Genomic DNA, 16881 nt, shown 5'->3' on the forward strand with positions numbered 1-16881 from the left:
AGGCAACAACTTATAAGAAACAAAAAAAATAGCACCTTGTCCTTGGCAGACCACTGTTGGAAACAGTGCTGAGCTAGATGGCCTTTGTTTTTGTTCTAGAAGTGCATTTCTTGCACCCTTAGGGTTGAAACCATCAAAAGCATTCTGCTTTATGTTTGTGCTTCATTAACAAGGCAGAGAAAAGTAGGGACACATCCCCTGACGTGTACGAAGCTGTGCAAATATCAGCCAAAATTTGCTATAGGTCACAGTGCTAGTGGGTTTTTGTCTCATGCAGCTGGCTAATGCAAGCACCCCACCTCCTGTCATGGTCCTCTGTGGTTTATCAGCTGAGCTTCAAATATGCAGTGTTTGCTGGTACAGCTGCACTTTTGCTGGCAGGAGTCAGGGATAGGGGAGAAGTTTGTGCAGTTACAGAGAAAGGATGACTCAACTCAGACTTCATAAATAGCAGAGAGAGAGAACTGACAGGAGCATGAAAGTCATGCACGCATGTTGCTAGAGTCCGGTTTGGGAGCCACTGGGACTGCAACCTCTATGCATCAACGTACGGAAGGGGCAATGCTCAGCAGTAAAGCAGACGCAGAAGACCTATTGACCATTTGTCTGCGCATAACATGGTACTGGATGCATGCCAGGCAAGCAGAACTCAGATAAGACTTTAGGCAATTTGCTTGGGCTAACTGCAAGTGGGGATCAGGTCCCACAGGCCTCAGTGAAGAGGCCAAACTTTGGTTCTATAGAACAGCACTTCTTCAAGGGTCTGCTTTTGCAGACTGGCAATTTTTTCCCCTGATATGCCACAGGCTGGCACTATAAGCACCAGTCCATAGCATATCAGCTTACCTAGCCTTTCCCACTTCTACCTCTGCTTCTCAGAGCCTCTCACAGAGCTTGGCAGGCATCCTGCAGACCAGCAGCCAATGGCTTAGGTACAGGCAACCAGTCCACAGACCACAGGTTGAGTGGCACTGCAACCTTCTCTGCCCTGCCTTCTCCTCCCCCAGCTGGCTGGTTCAGAAGATGCCTCACCTTCCCATTGCATTTGAAAAACTCCAGGACCAGTTGCACCTTGACCAGTCACCAGATTGTGGCCTGTAACACACCAGATCCCAGGAGCTTCTGGACTTCAGAGCAAAGTGGACACAAAAGAGGTGCCTTCAGTCTTGGCTTCCCCCTCATCAACCTCATTATAAACCCAGTCCAGATGTGTATGATAATTCAGGCCCTCCTGAACAATTGAGGACCGCTCTGCAAGGTGCAGAACAGCAACAGCAGCATCCATATCCATCCCCTGGGGACAGGTCATCAAGACACACAAAAAAATCTTTGATGAGTTCCCCCCACAATTGCCTTTACACTTCCCTATGGCAATGTTGGTTATAAGAGGCTGAGTCGTGGACCCCTTCTCTCCCTTACTATCACCTGTTGCTCATGGGTTGCTCAGCTATCTGTTGGTGCTGTGCCAAGCACCCTTAATCCCTCCACTCCCCAAGGACCCGTGTCAGCCTGCTCTCTTCTTTCTCCAACCTTTCGTTATTCTCCCCTGCACTCATTCGCTGAGTGCTACCCCAAACTGCCATTCCAGCACCTGCTGAGCTGCCCATTGGAAACAGCCAAGGCTATCACCTAGCCTCTGTTGGAGGAGGGACAGCTTGCAAGCTAGATCTGCACAACTGTGGGTGTCAGTATGTACATCACCCCACCGGTAGGGGGGAGTAGTTTCCTATTTAAATGCTTGTGGGTTGATCTACTTTGATCTGGCTTCTCATTAGCTCTCTCTCCTGCCTTGTTGTCTTGGGTTACCCGCCTAAGCAGCCACAACCAATTACCTCTCTAGTTTTATTTACCCTGACTTTCTCCCATGCTGGCTTTAGAACAGAAATCGGGTTTTGCAAGTGCATCTTGATCACATGTAAAGGACGTACAAAGCTACATTACACTGAATCCAACTGTTGGTCCTTCCAAGCCAGTACTCCCAGGTCTCTGGCACACACAACTAATTACAGCAGGCCCAGTTAGTATGATAATATAGCCATCCAACTAGTCTCCGAGACTTGCCAATTTGCATAGTCATATCCTGATCCAATTATACAGATTCATCCACATCAGCGTTAAGAAGTAGATTCAAGTTCAACAAAGAACTGAAACAAGTCACATATTGGCCCTGGTTTTCCTTTAGAAGTGAAACAGGCAGATGTCAACGGTCTGAAAGAAGGAAGAGAGAACAGAACAAACAGAATCCAGAACGCTCACAAGTTTCCCACCATTTGTTCTAAAAGTTCTTTTATTATTATTATTATGACAAAGAAATTGTAAGAACAGACATGATTGCATAATTAGGAAATACTACCAAAATAAAAGATAGTAAACCACAGTCCAAATATTGAACACCTCATTCCTTTTCTTTAAGTTGTTCACTCAGGAAAATGATGTTATCTGGAAAGAGGGAGGAAAAACAGAGCAAGAGAGTAAGAGGCTGACTTATGTAGAGTCAGAGCATTAACCATCAAAGCCCACTACTCTACTGCTGACCTTGTGTGGTACAAGGCAGGGTACACAGCAAATCTGCCTTGCACAAAGGCAGCCCTGGATTCAATCCTTGGCACTTCCAGGTAGGGTTTGAAACCTAGAGACTTGTCAGTGCAGACAGTACTGAGCTGGACAAACAGAGCCAAATTCTATCCAACTTTCCAGGAGTGATGCAGCCATGCCAATGGGATGTACACTGCATCCTGTGGTGGTGGTGGGCAGTCATGGAGGTCTTCTCAAGGTAAGAGGAGACCCTTACTTCGAGGCTGGATTGCGGCTGCATCAATGCTAGAAAGTTGGTTAGGATTGGGCCCTAAGAGTCTTAGGATAAGACAGTATCTTACATTGATTTTGCAATTTCAACTGTTTGCATGATATTATGGCTTTGTGTACTAATCTGGCCCCAACTGGATAAAAATCAGGCTATCTATACAAATATTCTACTAAAAGCCTGGCACGTACAGAGTAAGGAGACTCAAGTCCACTGCAATTAATAGGTCAAGGCATGCCTAACTCTTCATAGCATCATCTTGTTAGCCTCATGACTAGGAAAACTGACAACAGTCTTGAAGGTTCATAGACACAATGCAGGTACATGTAGGTCCCTAAAATAATCTGGGTCTGAAGCATCTCAGGGAAGCATCTTCTCCCATACTGACCCCCCACACCAACTCCTTGTGATTTGGATCTGCTGGAGAAACCCTGCTTGGAATAATAGCTTTTTGCAGCTCTGTGATCAGCACTCCCTAGGAGCAGAGGCTTCTTGGTAGCTTCCCCAACAATATGGAACGCTCTTCCCTAAGAGGTACTTGGCTCCTGTCATTGGCTTCCTTTCAGAACCATACAAACTCTTTTTTGTGTGCTTTTGTACATACACTTTTAAGACTTGCCTTTTCTGCCTGTCCTTCTTATCTCAGGCTGCAATCCTATCCTCACTTTCCTGGGAGTAAGTTTCACTGAACACAACAGGACTTACTTCTGAGCAGACCTGCTTAGGATTGTGCCCTTAGTTGCTTTAGGGTTTTGTGGTTGTATTCAGTATTTTGACTACTGTTTTTATTGCACTATTCTTTATTATTGTTTTATGATTATTGCACTTTATATTTCATTCTTATTTAGCATCTTTCTGTTTTCTTTTGACTCGATTTTAGGCCACCTTGAGCACTCCAATTATTTAGAGAAAGAAAAAACAGGACACAAATCCACAAATACACGTCAGCTGGGGGCTGTAGAAAATACATTTCCACACAAGGGAACAGAAACATTCTAGGCCATCTGCAATGAACTTCCTTCCCCCTTGCCCCCTAATTTTTCTTCTTCTTAGCAGCTCTATTTCCTCCTCAAAATACCTTCAAAATCTTTGTGTGATTCAGAGCCTGACGCAAAGAGAGTCGGAACAAAGTCTAAGCAGTAGTATAACCAGACATTCAAGTATTTCCTGCTAAAAATTCTTGCGACTGAACTTTCAGGCAAGGCCCATGATCCTTTGGAAAGCTGACACAACCTGAACACCCTCCGCCAGCAGAGTGAAAGTGCGTTAACACTTGCTAGCTACTACTCACTGGCTTGTGTTATGAAGGCTGACAGCTCTGGTCTTAGTGCCTTTAGTCCTTGTCACTAAATAGCACCAAATGGCGACACCTACTGACACAGACTGAGAACTGGAGATCTTGCCCAGGTCTAGATATATGCAGCAAATTGTCAGAAAAAAATGTTCTTCAACCCAACCAACATTGGGGTCGGGATCCCAATGGGGTAGTGAAGCCTCCTTTGGGGGGGCGTCGTGGCAAGCTTTCAAAGCCTGTGCAAGGGAGAGCTTGGATCCAATCCAATAATAGTACTGCCTTATCAAAACTGAGTTCTTGATATAATCCTGCATAGCCTCTTCTTGCTTTCTTGCCCTGAAGCTCCTAAGGTCAGCCCTGCTCAGGTTACTAACTCACAGGGCTGTTGTGAAGACACAAGACAGAGGGGAAAACAAGGTAGGTGGGGGGGCAGATCAGATTGAAGAAGGGAGGCAGGATAGGTGGTGGGTCTCCAGTTGGGGTCATGACACAAAAAAGGTTGAAGACCACTGAAATAAGCAAAAGGAGACAATTTGGATCCTCTCCCCTGCCATCCACAAGCTTTGAGTGATAGAGATTTTACCTGCGATGACTGTTGTGGCTTGCCGCCTTACATTGCTTTTATCTACATATTCACCATAGTCTATCTTCCCCTCCACATAGATGCGGGCCCTGCCAGGAGCAAACACAGAGCAGGGAACAAGATTAATAGCAATATTTGCATACGACGCAGAAATTACCTCCTTATAATTAAATTAATGCTTAAAGCCCTGCCATTAACATTGGCTTAATTCAATCACCACCAATGAACATCGGTTCATTGCCTAATTCAGAGGTTCTCAAACTCCCAGGAGCTTGCGAATCGCTGTAAGTGTGTGTGGGGGAACAAGGAAGGCAGTGGAGAATAAGGATAATTTTGAATGATCCATTCACATTGGCACCCATTGGACTCCAGCTCTAACCCTAATGAGACAGATTACCCTACCCCAGCTTTGCAAGTAGTTGTAAAAACCTTGGTTTCCGCTGGTGGTGATTGAATTAGCCCAGTGGTTGCGTGATGGCCCTGGACTCTGCCCCCTTAAGGGGCAGAGGGAAGGCAACAACGTGATCCTTAAGGGGGGCTCAAGGGCTGACATGTACTTACCAGTCCCTGCAGCAGCCTCCAAGGGGTGGAGGAAGCCCTGCGTGACCCTCTGCAGGGCTCCCCAATCTTCAAAAAATGAAAGTGGAGTGATCATGCCTCACCCCTGGTTTGCAATTGCAAACTGGAAGTGGGATGTGATAGCTCCACTTTCAATTTCTAAAGCTTGGGGAGCCCTGTAGAGGGTCCCACAGGGCTCCCTGCACCCCCTTAAGTGGGCAGAGTCCAGGGCCCTAAGGCTGGGGTGTCACGATGCCCCAGTTTGAGAACCACTGGGCTAATTCAATCACAACCAGAGGAAACCAAGGTTTTTACAACTACTTGCAAAGCTGGAGTAGGGTTATCTGTCTCATTAGGGTTAGAGCTAGAGTCCAATGGGTACTTATGTGAATGGAACATTCCAAAGTTATCCTTATTCTCCAAGTGTAGCTATGGAAGTTAAGGCATCATGATGATCACACACATACAACATGTCATCTTTGCTGGCTTCGCTTGCATTTCCACACTTTCTCAAGCTTGCATTGCAGGTGCAGCAGTGCGTCCAGTCCAAATGCCCTAGCTCAGCAATGCATTGTATACTCGTAGGTCTTTAAAACATTCAAACACACTTCACATGCATTTGATCTCTGCCATACATACAATAGCTCCCAAAAAATTGGTTAGCATTTGTATACCCCTGTTGCAGACTGGGGAGCTCAGGTGGAGACATTCTAACTTGCCTAAATGGGCTCAGGCCAAGGGACAATCTGAAATAGGAACTTGCTGGTCCACAACTCCTTCATCTACCCACATCTCCCACTCCAAATCCTCTACATTCTCTTGTTCCACCAGAAAAATACATGGACATAAATACATTTATGAAGCTGCCATCTGCTGGATCAGACTATTGGTCCACTTGGCTCAGTGCTGCCTACACTTGATGACAGTGCCTCTCCAGGGTTTCAGGCAGGGGTTTTTCCCCTGTCCTACCTGGAGATGCTGCCGGAGATTGAACCTGGCCCCACTTACATGTGTGCTACCACTGAGCTCCAGACCCTTGCCTGTGACTCCTCTCCCTTACCTTTTCCAGGTATACTGTTTTCAGTATTCAAAATTAATCACACACCAAAGGGGTGCTGCTCACAATACACTTGCTGACTATTACTAGACCCACAGTAGCTACCTGTGGTCTACAAGCTCCCACAGCAAGAGGCACTGCACTAACTGACAGACTACACACATCTATCCCCCACAACTGGGCAGGTCTATCTCTGGTGGACAGAACGGTGGCAGCAGCACACAGCAGGATATGCAAAAATCCCCTATTTGGGGGTTCTCACCTTTGGGGAGACAATTTGGGTTCTAATAACAATCAGCTTCCCCAAGGCAATGTGATACAAGGAACTAGCCCTCAAGCACACCAACAGCACTAGTAAGACACTCTTGCTTGTACAAGTAGCCTGGCAGTTAGAGTTCTCACCACAGTTCCACTCACCCCTTCTTCACATACTGATACGCCACATCTCTCAGGCCTGGCCTAAACACAGATATCCTGTGCCATGTTGTCTTCTGAGTAATATCACCTGGATCAAACAACATACAGGGGAAGTTACAGCATTCGTGGTGTCTAGTGCACATGCAAAAGCTCACCATGGTGAGGTTTCCTTCCTTAAGTAGGAGAACTTTGCTATTTACGAGGTCACTCTAGGACAGCAGAGGACATAGAGGTGAGTTGGTTTCTGCTCAGAACACTTATCAACCTCAAAAAGACTTGCTAAAGAGGCCACAGCTCCAACAGCCCAGTCCACCGCAACTCCCTGTGCAGCAAAACCAATACAGCATTTGCTGAACCCTGTGGGGGAGTTTCAGCCTCAAGAAGCCTCCTGAGGCTAAGGGAACATTTGTTCCCTTGCCTCAGGGTAATCCCCCAAGGGCTTGGTGCAGGTATACTTGGACCTGGCCAGTGATATCGCTGGCGTAAATCGGCACTTACCTGTGGGATCAGGCCTGCTGCTGCCAAACCCATCCCTTCCCATGCCCAATCTGCCTTCCTTCCTGCCCTGTCGTCAACCCATTCTGCCCACCACAACTCTCATCCAGCCCCTGTGCAGCCTTATCTCAGACTTTGGGTGTCTGTCGCTGCACAGACCTGGCCACTCGCCATTTTTGGCAGCAGCCAGGCCGTGCTCTCTACTGATGTTGTGTTCACAACAGCTGCAAAGTGTGTTATGCTGACAGAACACATGCTTTGCCAGCATTACACATGCTCAGGATTGGGCCACAAGTCTGGCAACAGGAACCTGCTTTAAGCATAGGAACCAGCACGGCATAAGCCACAAAGACATAAGTATGTGAAGGGAGCTAAAGGCAAATGAGATCCCAAGGAGTGAAGAGTAAGAAAGGATACAGGGAAGAAACAAAGAAAGAAAAATGAGACCCAAGGTCCTCTAAAAATTAAGGACTAGAAGTTTGAGATAAGTGTAGCGTGGAGCCCAGGACTTCAGAAGATTTTGCATGAGGCCCACTGGTTCTCACACATTTAGTACCGGGACCCATTTTTTTAGAATGAGAATCTGTCAGGGCCCACTAGAAGTGATGTCATGACCGGAAGTGACATCATCAAGCAGGAAAATTTTCCACAATCCTAGGCTGCAATCCTACCCACACTTACTCAGGAGTAAGTCCCATTTACTATCATTGTTAAAAGAATATACATAGTAGCTTGTTAAAAGTACAGGTCTGTCATATTTCCCCAAATGCAGTCACAGACCATGGTAGCATCCAGTCTAATATATTAAAAATAAAATATTGAAATGAATGGGGGCCCACCTGAAATTGGCTCATGTCCCACCTAGTGGGACCTGACCCACAGTTAGAGAAACACTGTGACCTAGAGCATTATTGAACATCCCTTCCTATGCCAGACAGTTCCCACTACCAAAGTAAAAGAAATGCAGTAGGACTTTATCTGGCCTTAGGGCTGTCTTAAGTGGGATATTTCTGCATGCAGGAGGAGGGCGTAGTTACGGAGGTCAACGTATATTCGGCATTGGTACCATAACATAGGCTTCAACTAAACTACACAACAGTGAAGGGGTTAAGGCTCTGTTTCATTTTACATCGGGTCAGTCCCAAAACTTACGACACAAGGCAGTTACACCTTTGGTAGCGCACACTCACCTCCCTGAAACACCTCACTGTCTCCCGATCGCCACATCTCGTTAGTTGCAAGGCTGAAAATTGTAACTGGATTTTTTCCTTCCATTTGCCTCATGACAGGATCCTGTCCCACCCGGCCAAGTAGCTGGATACGGTTCATTGCTAAAAATGTGACAAAATTACCTGTGAGGTTCGGAGCCGAAGTGGTTACAGGTGATGCACTCTTGACACCACACCACACTATTAAACAAGCCAACGTGATGTGCAGTCAATAGGCCTGCACCCAAGCAGCAAAAAAGCTCCCCTACATATCAAAGAGCTTCCAGGGCTTGCAACTACTCACAGTTCATTTTACTTTGTGAGAACATTTATAACCTGCTTTTCTGTTCCAAAATGAGTTGCCTAAGCTGGCTCATATCAGATTTAAGATCAGCCTTCCCCACAAAAAAAGTCAACAACCAATTCAAAAACTACCCATGGCCAAGGAGCAGCGTCATATAAAAAGAGAGATCTAATCAACAAAGGAGCTGGGCATAACAAGAGTCACCTACCAGTTGGGCAGATTCTTATTTAAAAATAAAAAAAGACAAATTCATGGAAGATGGGCCTCTCTCAGGCAAATTTTGTGACAACTCAATGGAACCTCCAAGCACAAGGTAATGTACCTCTGTATATCAAATGCAGCAGAAGGGAAGGCAGTTGCCCTTCTGCTGTTGTTAACAGACTGCTAGACGTTGTGCGAACCCACCAGGCCAATTCTTACAATCTCATGTTCTAGATGGCAGGCAGCTAAAAAGTCTTTCACACAATGGTTCCCAAACTGGGTGAAGTGGCAAACACACAGGACCACCATGGGATGTTCCGAGCATCCTTCCCAGCTCTCCTGGGTGTAACAAGCCAAGATGGTGGCACCTGGGAGAGCCAGGAAGGCCACTGTGACCATGGTAAGTTTGGGAACAGCTGCTTTAAAAGATGATAGATCTCTCTCCTCAAAAGCTTGATGGCCCCTTCAGTCCTTTAGGTGCCACATCAAGACCTGGCTTTTCACTGTGCTTCAGGGGAAGGGGAATATTTTGTCTGGTTTTTAAGTTTCCTGGGGCTTCTGGGGGTGGGGATTTGACAAGCATGTGTTGCTAATTGCCCATTCATTTGGGGATTATTACGTTGATGTTTTTGAAGTATTATTAACATCTTTACATTTTTCATTGTTGTTTTCCTTGTTGCCTTCGGCAAGAAAAGAAGCACAAAAAACCCTTTAAGAATAAAAACAAGCAAGCAAGCCAGTCAAGTTCTAGACAGAAATTGCATGGAAAAATGCCAACAACAATGCCCCTGCCTGATTCTATGTGATTCACAGAAGTCACACACGGTGCGTCCAAACAAACAACTTACATCTTTCAAGGACCAAGGGCATTGTCGACTCCGACTCATGTCTCACAAACTGACGCAGGACCTAGGAAAAGAGACATGGGTCAAACACAGACTGCCCTTGTCCAAGTCACTCTGATAGGGCAGTTCTGGGGGAAATTGTCCCTTGACAGGGAAAGAGGCTGATGTGAACAGCCATGAGTATGGCTGGGCTTAGGTGTTTGGGCAGCTGACAGCCACCACCACCCACCTTCAGCACTGCATATTTGCTAGTGCTAAGAAATAAGGGATTCTCAAGCCCTACCAGAAGAAACTGTGAAAAAACAAAAGGAAGCAGGAAACCTGCCTGCAAATAAGTAGCTAGACAGAGATTTCTATAGTGTAAAGGCATCTATCCCCTACTTAGCTCGTAGGTGACAAATCAAACAACCACCTCCACATTTCGTCTTCTGTTAGCAGCCCAGTGCCAGTAGTTTCCTAGGCCTTACAAACAGGCCAACCAGCCTATTGTCCTTCTGATCATGAAGGCTGCATACCAGAATCAACATCTTCACTCAGAAAGGAAGCTTAGGTCCATGTGGCACAGATCAGGTGGCTGCGTTTGCAGACAAAGTTTTGTAAATGTTTAAAAAACAGGGGCACTTAAGCTACATACATTCACCAGGGAGAAAAACACAACAGAGGCACTGTTGGTGGGGCCTCCCCCGTTAGTAAGTCCTACCTACTGGAGAGCAGAGCTCTGCTCCAACTCAGTTCTCCCTCCACTTTCCAACATTTCCTTATTTTTTCAGACCACTCCCCCTCCAAGGTCCCAAATCTCATTTCCAGAGACCCCTCCTTCCCTTGTAGGCCCCTGCTTCTTCTGCACTTCCATTCCTGGGTTTGCCTGCCTGCCTGCCCTGCCTCTCCAGCTGATGAGAGAAGTCCAACAAATAGGAACCAGAGCCTTCAGCTCCTGGATCACAGTCGTCTATCCCTTGGAGCAGATTACTCTAAAAGCGCAACAAAAGAAAACAAATAGTTACCTGTAGCAATGGCCTGCGAAACATTTCTGCTGTTTTTCTGAATTCTATTTCAGATGCTTTTCTTGTTACTCTGAAAGAGAAATACATTATTAAACATTCAGTTGCCAGTTACCTTATAGATCTATCTCCCATTCTCAGAATGAATTATTTGTGGGTGCACAGCAGTTTAAAACCATTTCTGCCCAGCCCACAGGTGTACACATTTGGCCCCTGTTGCAATGTTGAGCAGAAATTGCTTAAGCTTTCCAGGACCTACCAGATACACTGGATATACATGAGGCACAAAAGCCCAGCAAAATTCAGTTCTCAGCCTATTTTCAGATTGGTGCCTGGTGAAACAAACTCCTGAACTAAAATTACAGCACCATCCACTAAAACACTGCAGCTGCCACTACGACTTTCACTTTCATTTCTGTAACTCATTCCCCACAACAGAAACTGGGGGAAACAAAACAAAGCATGGGGTGGAGTGGAGAACAGAAACAGGAATAAGAAGCAGAAGAAACTGAGCAATGCACAGCAGATGTTTCCGTCAACATCACCATTCAGGCACACATGGAGGAAAGGGTGCTGTTTATGGGAGAATCGTTAACAGCAAGCAGTCACAGCTTGGTTAACAGGTAAGGGGAAGGCTAGCAGGTCCATCATGTTCGATGCATTTAAACCCAACTAGTTTCCAAGTAAATGTGTATCAGGACAAGGGTTCAAGTCTAGCCTGCCTTTCTTCGAAAATAATGTCTACCTCTTTCTAACAACTCAAGCTAGGCAGCAACATTTTTTTAAAAGCTGCTCATAAGAATGTGGCACATAAACATAAGGAAAAACTCACAAATGTTTAAAACCCACTATTTTATGGTTAGAGGGAATTGCATTGCATTAACTTCTCCAGATCCAAATTCCAAACATCAGGGACCCTCCAACTGAGTGCTTGTGTAATCTCTTCAATAGTAATGCTACAAGGGACAAAACATCTTCCCCTGTAACAAAGCCTGGCAACCCTACTGATCCCCCCACAACCCTGCACAATAACTCCAAAGTAAGATGCGTTTCCAGAGGCTTTGAGGAACAGGCGTTGGAAAACATCACCCTGTAGAAGTGCGCTACGGCTACGGAAAACATGCACTATAATAGGGCTTACTTTCTCTCCCCCCTTTCCCCGAAGTCATTACAGGAAGCTACGTGGGGAAAGGAACAGCATCAAATACTCTTCATGAGCTGGAATAAGGAAGGTAGATGAGAGATGCCTCTACCACGGCTACACTGCAGGGCTTATCCTGCTAGATCTCTAAAAAGCACGTGGGTACTCATGGAATGCCTTTTGTTAAAGAGAAAGTCTCCCTTTATGAAACTGTACTGCTGAATCTAATGTTCCAGTAGGATTCTAGTTGGAGCCAGACCACTGCCATCCCACTCATAAGAAGAGCCCCGCTGGATCAGGCCAAAGACCCATCAAGTCCAGCTTCTGTATCAGGAGCATCCATCAGTGGCCCATCAGGAGCCCAGGGAGCCTCAGGGAGCACATAAGACAACATATGCCTCAGAGAGCATAAGACAACAAGAGACCTACATCCTGGTGCCCTCCCTTGCATCTGGCTTTCTGAGGAAGCCTACTGCTAAAACCAGGAGGTTGCACACGCCCATCATGGCTTGTAACCTGTGATAGACTTTTCCTTCCGAAATCTGTCCAATTCCCTGTTAAAAGCATCTAGGCCAGATGCCATCAGCACATTGTGTGGCAAAGAGTTCCACAGACTAATGGTGGTTGGCAACCTTCAGTCTCGAAAGGCTATGGTATAAGCCTACAGCACCCAGTATTCCCAGGTGGTCTCCCATCCAAGACTAATGATGTGCTGGGGGAAAAAAAAGTTTCCTTTGTCTGTCCTAACTCTCTCGACACTCAGTCTTAGTGGATGTCCTCTGGTTCTGGTGTTGTGTGTGAGAGGGAAAAGAGCATCTCTCTATCCATCCCCTGCATAATTTTGTATGTCTCAAATACAAATTTATATTATATATGGCAGAGCCACAAGACCATCAGGGGGAAAAAAACAGATGCAGATAACTCAAGGAATCCTGTTCAAACATAAGCTGAGAAATGAAAGCTTCTCTCTCATGCAATGGACACAGGGTTTCAAGCAAACAGAGAAGGGGCTTGCAGTGCAGTTAACTGGGAGATTGCCACTGATGGGAGACACAAGGGAAGCAAGAGCCACACTGCAACATATTATTATCATTATTAACAGTACTTATTGACCGCTTTTCAATGAAAAACTCACAAAGCGGTTTACAGAGAAAATCAAATAACTAATGGCTTCTGTCCCAAAAGGGTTCACAATCTAAAAAGATGCAGAAAGAGAGCCAGAATGGTGTTGTGGTTTGGGAGTTGACCTTAATCCAGGTTCCAATCCCCTCTTAGCCATGTAGATTCCTGAGTGACCTTAGTCCAGACATAGCCTTACTTACCTCACAGGGTTGTTGTGAGGACAAAAGGAGGGAAGGAACTATGTGCACCACCCTGAGATCCTTGGAGGAAGGGTGGTATAAAAATGTTATAAAGAAAGAAAAAGAAGAGCAGCAGACAGCCACTAGAAAAGACACTGCTGGGATGAGGAGGGCCAGTTACTCTCTCCCTGCTAAATAAAAGAGGAGCACCCACTTGAAAGAGTGCCTCTTACCCAGTTAGCAGGGGTTATACCTACCTAACATACCCAGGGTGACCAGCTGTCTTCTTTTTCTAGGACATGTCCTCTTTTTTAGCCTTGTGTCCTGGAAAAGAATTTAAATGTCTTTTTCCCTATGAGCAGGGTTCTCATAGCCTTCTTGTAATTAATAAAATTGTATGCAATATAGTTTTAAACTTAATAATAAGTAATATATTGTTTAAATTAACATAGCTTTTATTTTGTTGGCATGCCTCATCCTCTTGTGGTTATGACATCTGGTCACCCTGAACGTACCTATATACCTTCCATAACATATACCTACCTACCATAACATACCTATATACCTACCCTAACATATACCTATTAACGATACCTATATACCAGCTAATTTCAATCATAGCACACAGGTGTGTGTGCCACAGATGGTCTGCGGGTGTTTGGGGGAGGATCATTTGTTAGTGGGTCTACTGGGGAATGCGAGCCCCTGCTGTCAGTGCAGTGTGACTTGTCAATTGTCAAAAAACCGATGGTGCGCCTTGACAATTTTAGCGCCTTGTCAGTGTGCCACAAGATGAAATAGGTTGAAAATCACTGTTATATACCTACCATAACATACCTATATACCGATCATAACATACCTATATACCACATACTTACTTACTGTAACCATATACCTATCTATATACCTACCATAACATACACCATACCTATATATCTATCTATCATACCTGTATGCCTACCATAACATATGTCTGCAGTAGGCAGACACTTTGGAAAGCAGATGCATGAAGTAGGTATAACATATACCTACCACAACATATACCATACCTATATATCTACTTATCATACCTATATCCCGGTCAGCCTGGGAAGGCTGGGAAGGCAGGTCATTTGAGAGAAGGAAAACTCTGATCCCAAACCTCCACTGCCTTGTGGCTACATCCAGTTATGGAAAAGGCTTCAGGAGTCAACCTCGAGGCAAAATCCGGAGCCGGAGTCCCTGAGGCAGTTCATGGCTGAACACAGTCACGTTCTGGCAACTCCTGCGACGCCGCTGGAACCAACCGTATTGGCCTCTGCCTTTCCATTGGACCATTTCAGCGACATGGAGAGGGGGGATTTGCTGCATGGGTAACAGCCTATCCTCCATACCTACTTTACCCAGGCTTCGCGCACTGGAGAGCACACTCTGTTCCAGAACCACCATTCAGAGCGTGACACCATAGTCTTCCAAGACTGAAGGATGCCAACATACCTATATACCTACCATCACTTACTTAGTAGGTACACTTTGGAGGTACACTTAGTAGGTACACTTTGGAAAGCAGATGCATGAGGTAGGTATAACATATACCTACCACACCTCTGCATCTCCCATAACATACCTATATCCCTCCCCCAACATATACCTGCTGACCACACCTACAAGCCTACCATCACCTACTTCTACAGCAGGCACACTTTGGAGAGCAAGTGCCTGGGAGCCTGGGTGGGGGCAGGAAGTGGGTGAAGAGGACTGTAGCACAGCAGAGACCCAGGGGCGGGGGGGCAGCACCAGAGGCCCCTCTGGAAGCTCCCTGCATGATGCACAGCCCAGTGCAGGGGAACTGAGTGCATGCTGGGCGCTCCAGGAGTCCCGCCTGCCTTCCTGCAGCCTACCTCTCCCGGCGTCCCAGCTGCAGCCTCCCTCGCGGCGCTCCACAGGATCACAGGAAGCGGCACGCGGCCCTAGAGACGCAGCCACGCGCACCTCCGCAGACACGTCCGGTCTCCCGCCGAACACCTTCCCCACTCTTGGCTATGACAATGCCACGCAAGGATGAGTCTTACCATAGAGGTGCCCGAGGCTAGAGCGTCGACACTCAGAGCTTTGCATGCTCACCGGAAGTGCTTGTTGTGCGTCTCCGTAGCCTTTTTCTACCTCTATGGAGGCAGAGCATTTGGCAACCTTCAGTCTCGAAAGACTATGGTATCGCGCTCTGAAAGGTGGTTCTGGCACAGCGTCTAGCGTGGCTGAAAAGGCCAATCCGGGAGTGACAATCCCTTCCACACTGGGAGCAAGTGCAGTCTGTCCCTGGTCTGTCTCCCTGGCTATGGGCCTTCCTTCTTTGCCTCTTAGCCTCAGACTGTTGGCAAAGTGTCTCTTCAAACTGGGAAAGGCCATGTTGCAGAGCCTGCCTCCAAGCGGGCCACTCAGAGGCCAGGGTTTCCCACCTGTTGAGGTCCACTCCTAAGGCCTTCAGATCCCTCTTGCAGATGTCCTTGTGGTCTACATGTAGGGCGCTTTCCTTGCACGAGTTCTCCATAGAGGAGATCCTTTGGGATCCAGCCATCATCCATTCTCACAACATGACCGAGCCAACGCAGGCGTCTGTTTCAGAAGTGCATACATGCTAGGGATTCCAGCACGTTCCAGGACTGTATTGTTAGGAACTTTGTCCTGCCAGGTGATGCCGAGAATGCGTCGGAGGCAGCGCATGTGGAAAGCGTTCAGTTTCCTCTCCTGTTGTGAGCAAAGAGTCCATGACTCGCTGCAGTACAGAAGTGTACTCAGGACGAAAGCTCTGTAGACCTGGATCTTGGTATGTTCCATCAGCTTCTTGTTGGACCAGACTCTCTTTGTGAGTCTGGAAAACGTGGTAGCTGCTTTACCGGTGCGTTTGTTTAGCTCAATATCGAGAGAAAGAGTGTCGGAGATCGTTGAGGCAAGGTACACAAAGTCATGGACAACCTCCAGTTCATGCGCAGAGATTGTGATGCAGAGAGAGAACTGCAGGTTCTCTGCTATGGGAGGCTGCAGCTCCCTATAGATTCTATAGGGAAAGCCGCCCTAATAGGCTTGAGCCAAGAAAAAGAAAGGAAGAATAGGGAGCCACAGCCCCAAATTCCCCCCACATCTAAAACAAGGGGGGGATTTGCTACCACTGGGACAGGATTCCAAGTCTGGACAAAATTACAAACAAAAGATGGGGGGAAAAGAACACCCCATTGACACACACCAGTGGGGCAGTAGTAGAGCTACTACTCTACTACTACTAGTAGCTCTAGCTCTACTACCACTAGTAGAGTAGTAGTAGAGCTACTACCACTAGTAGAGTAGTAGTAGAGCTACTAGTAGTAGTAGAGTAGTAGCTCTATTACTACTACTAGTTACTGCTACTAGTAACCCATTTCTGCCTGGCCCACCGGTGTATACATTTGGTCCCTGTTGTGTATTTCTGTCTAAAGTTGCACATACGCAACAGGGACCAAATGTGTACACCTGTGGGCCAGACAGAAATGGGTTAAATAAATTCTGTTCTCACTGGAGAACTGAAAATTTGAAAATGTGCCTTTAAACTCCTGAATAAAACTCTCACCCACAAGTGGTTATTCAACTTTGCTTTCTCAGCACATGCCTATTGGAGAGTAGGTGGCTTTGGCAGGGAGGACAGAATATGCAGAAGCTTTCC

General features: G+C 46.4%; 1 protein-coding gene across 3 annotated transcripts; it reads right to left on the reverse strand.

Moving 5' to 3' along the window:
* Positions 1–2268: 2268 nt before the first annotated feature.
* On the reverse strand, positions 2269–15173 carry SSBP1 (single stranded DNA binding protein 1). 3 transcript variants are annotated; one of them, XM_066634012.1, is made up of 7 exons: positions 15089–15173; positions 10770–10839; positions 9769–9829; positions 8398–8538; positions 6713–6800; positions 4681–4769; positions 2269–2439 (listed from the first exon to the last, which is right to left on the reverse strand). In XM_066634012.1, the coding sequence occupies exons 2-7, from the start codon at positions 10791–10793 to the stop codon at positions 2396–2398; spliced, it is 447 nt and encodes a 148-aa protein (XP_066490109.1). In that variant the 5' UTR covers positions 10794–10839; positions 15089–15173; the 3' UTR covers positions 2269–2395. The 3 variants fall into 3 exon arrangements, with proteins under 3 accessions (XP_066490109.1, XP_066490112.1, XP_066490111.1); XM_066634015.1 differs by lacking the exon at positions 15089–15173 and adding an exon at positions 13466–13488; XM_066634014.1 differs by lacking the exon at positions 15089–15173 and adding an exon at positions 11026–11132.
* Between the last annotated feature and the right edge of the window lie 1708 nt (positions 15174–16881).

This window comes from Tiliqua scincoides, chromosome 7, assembly GCF_035046505.1.
Source record: "Tiliqua scincoides isolate rTilSci1 chromosome 7, rTilSci1.hap2, whole genome shotgun sequence".
In the NCBI taxonomy this organism is placed as follows: domain Eukaryota; kingdom Metazoa; phylum Chordata; class Lepidosauria; order Squamata; family Scincidae; genus Tiliqua; species Tiliqua scincoides.

What these genes read in the sequence shown, in the direction of transcription:
- SSBP1 (XM_066634012.1), bottom strand. Translation starts at nt 10,793, where the DNA reads ATGTTTCGCAGGCCATTGCTACAG. An exon ending in TATCAGTATGTGAAGAAGGG is followed by an intron (nt 4,770 to 6,712) that starts GTGAGTGGAACT and finishes TGCTCCTGGCAG; the next exon opens with GGCCCGCATCTATGTGGAGG. An exon ending in AGCCACAACAGTCATCGCAG is followed by an intron (nt 2,440 to 4,680) that starts GTAAAATCTCTA and finishes CCCTCTTTCCAG; the next exon opens with ATAACATCATTTTCCTGAGT.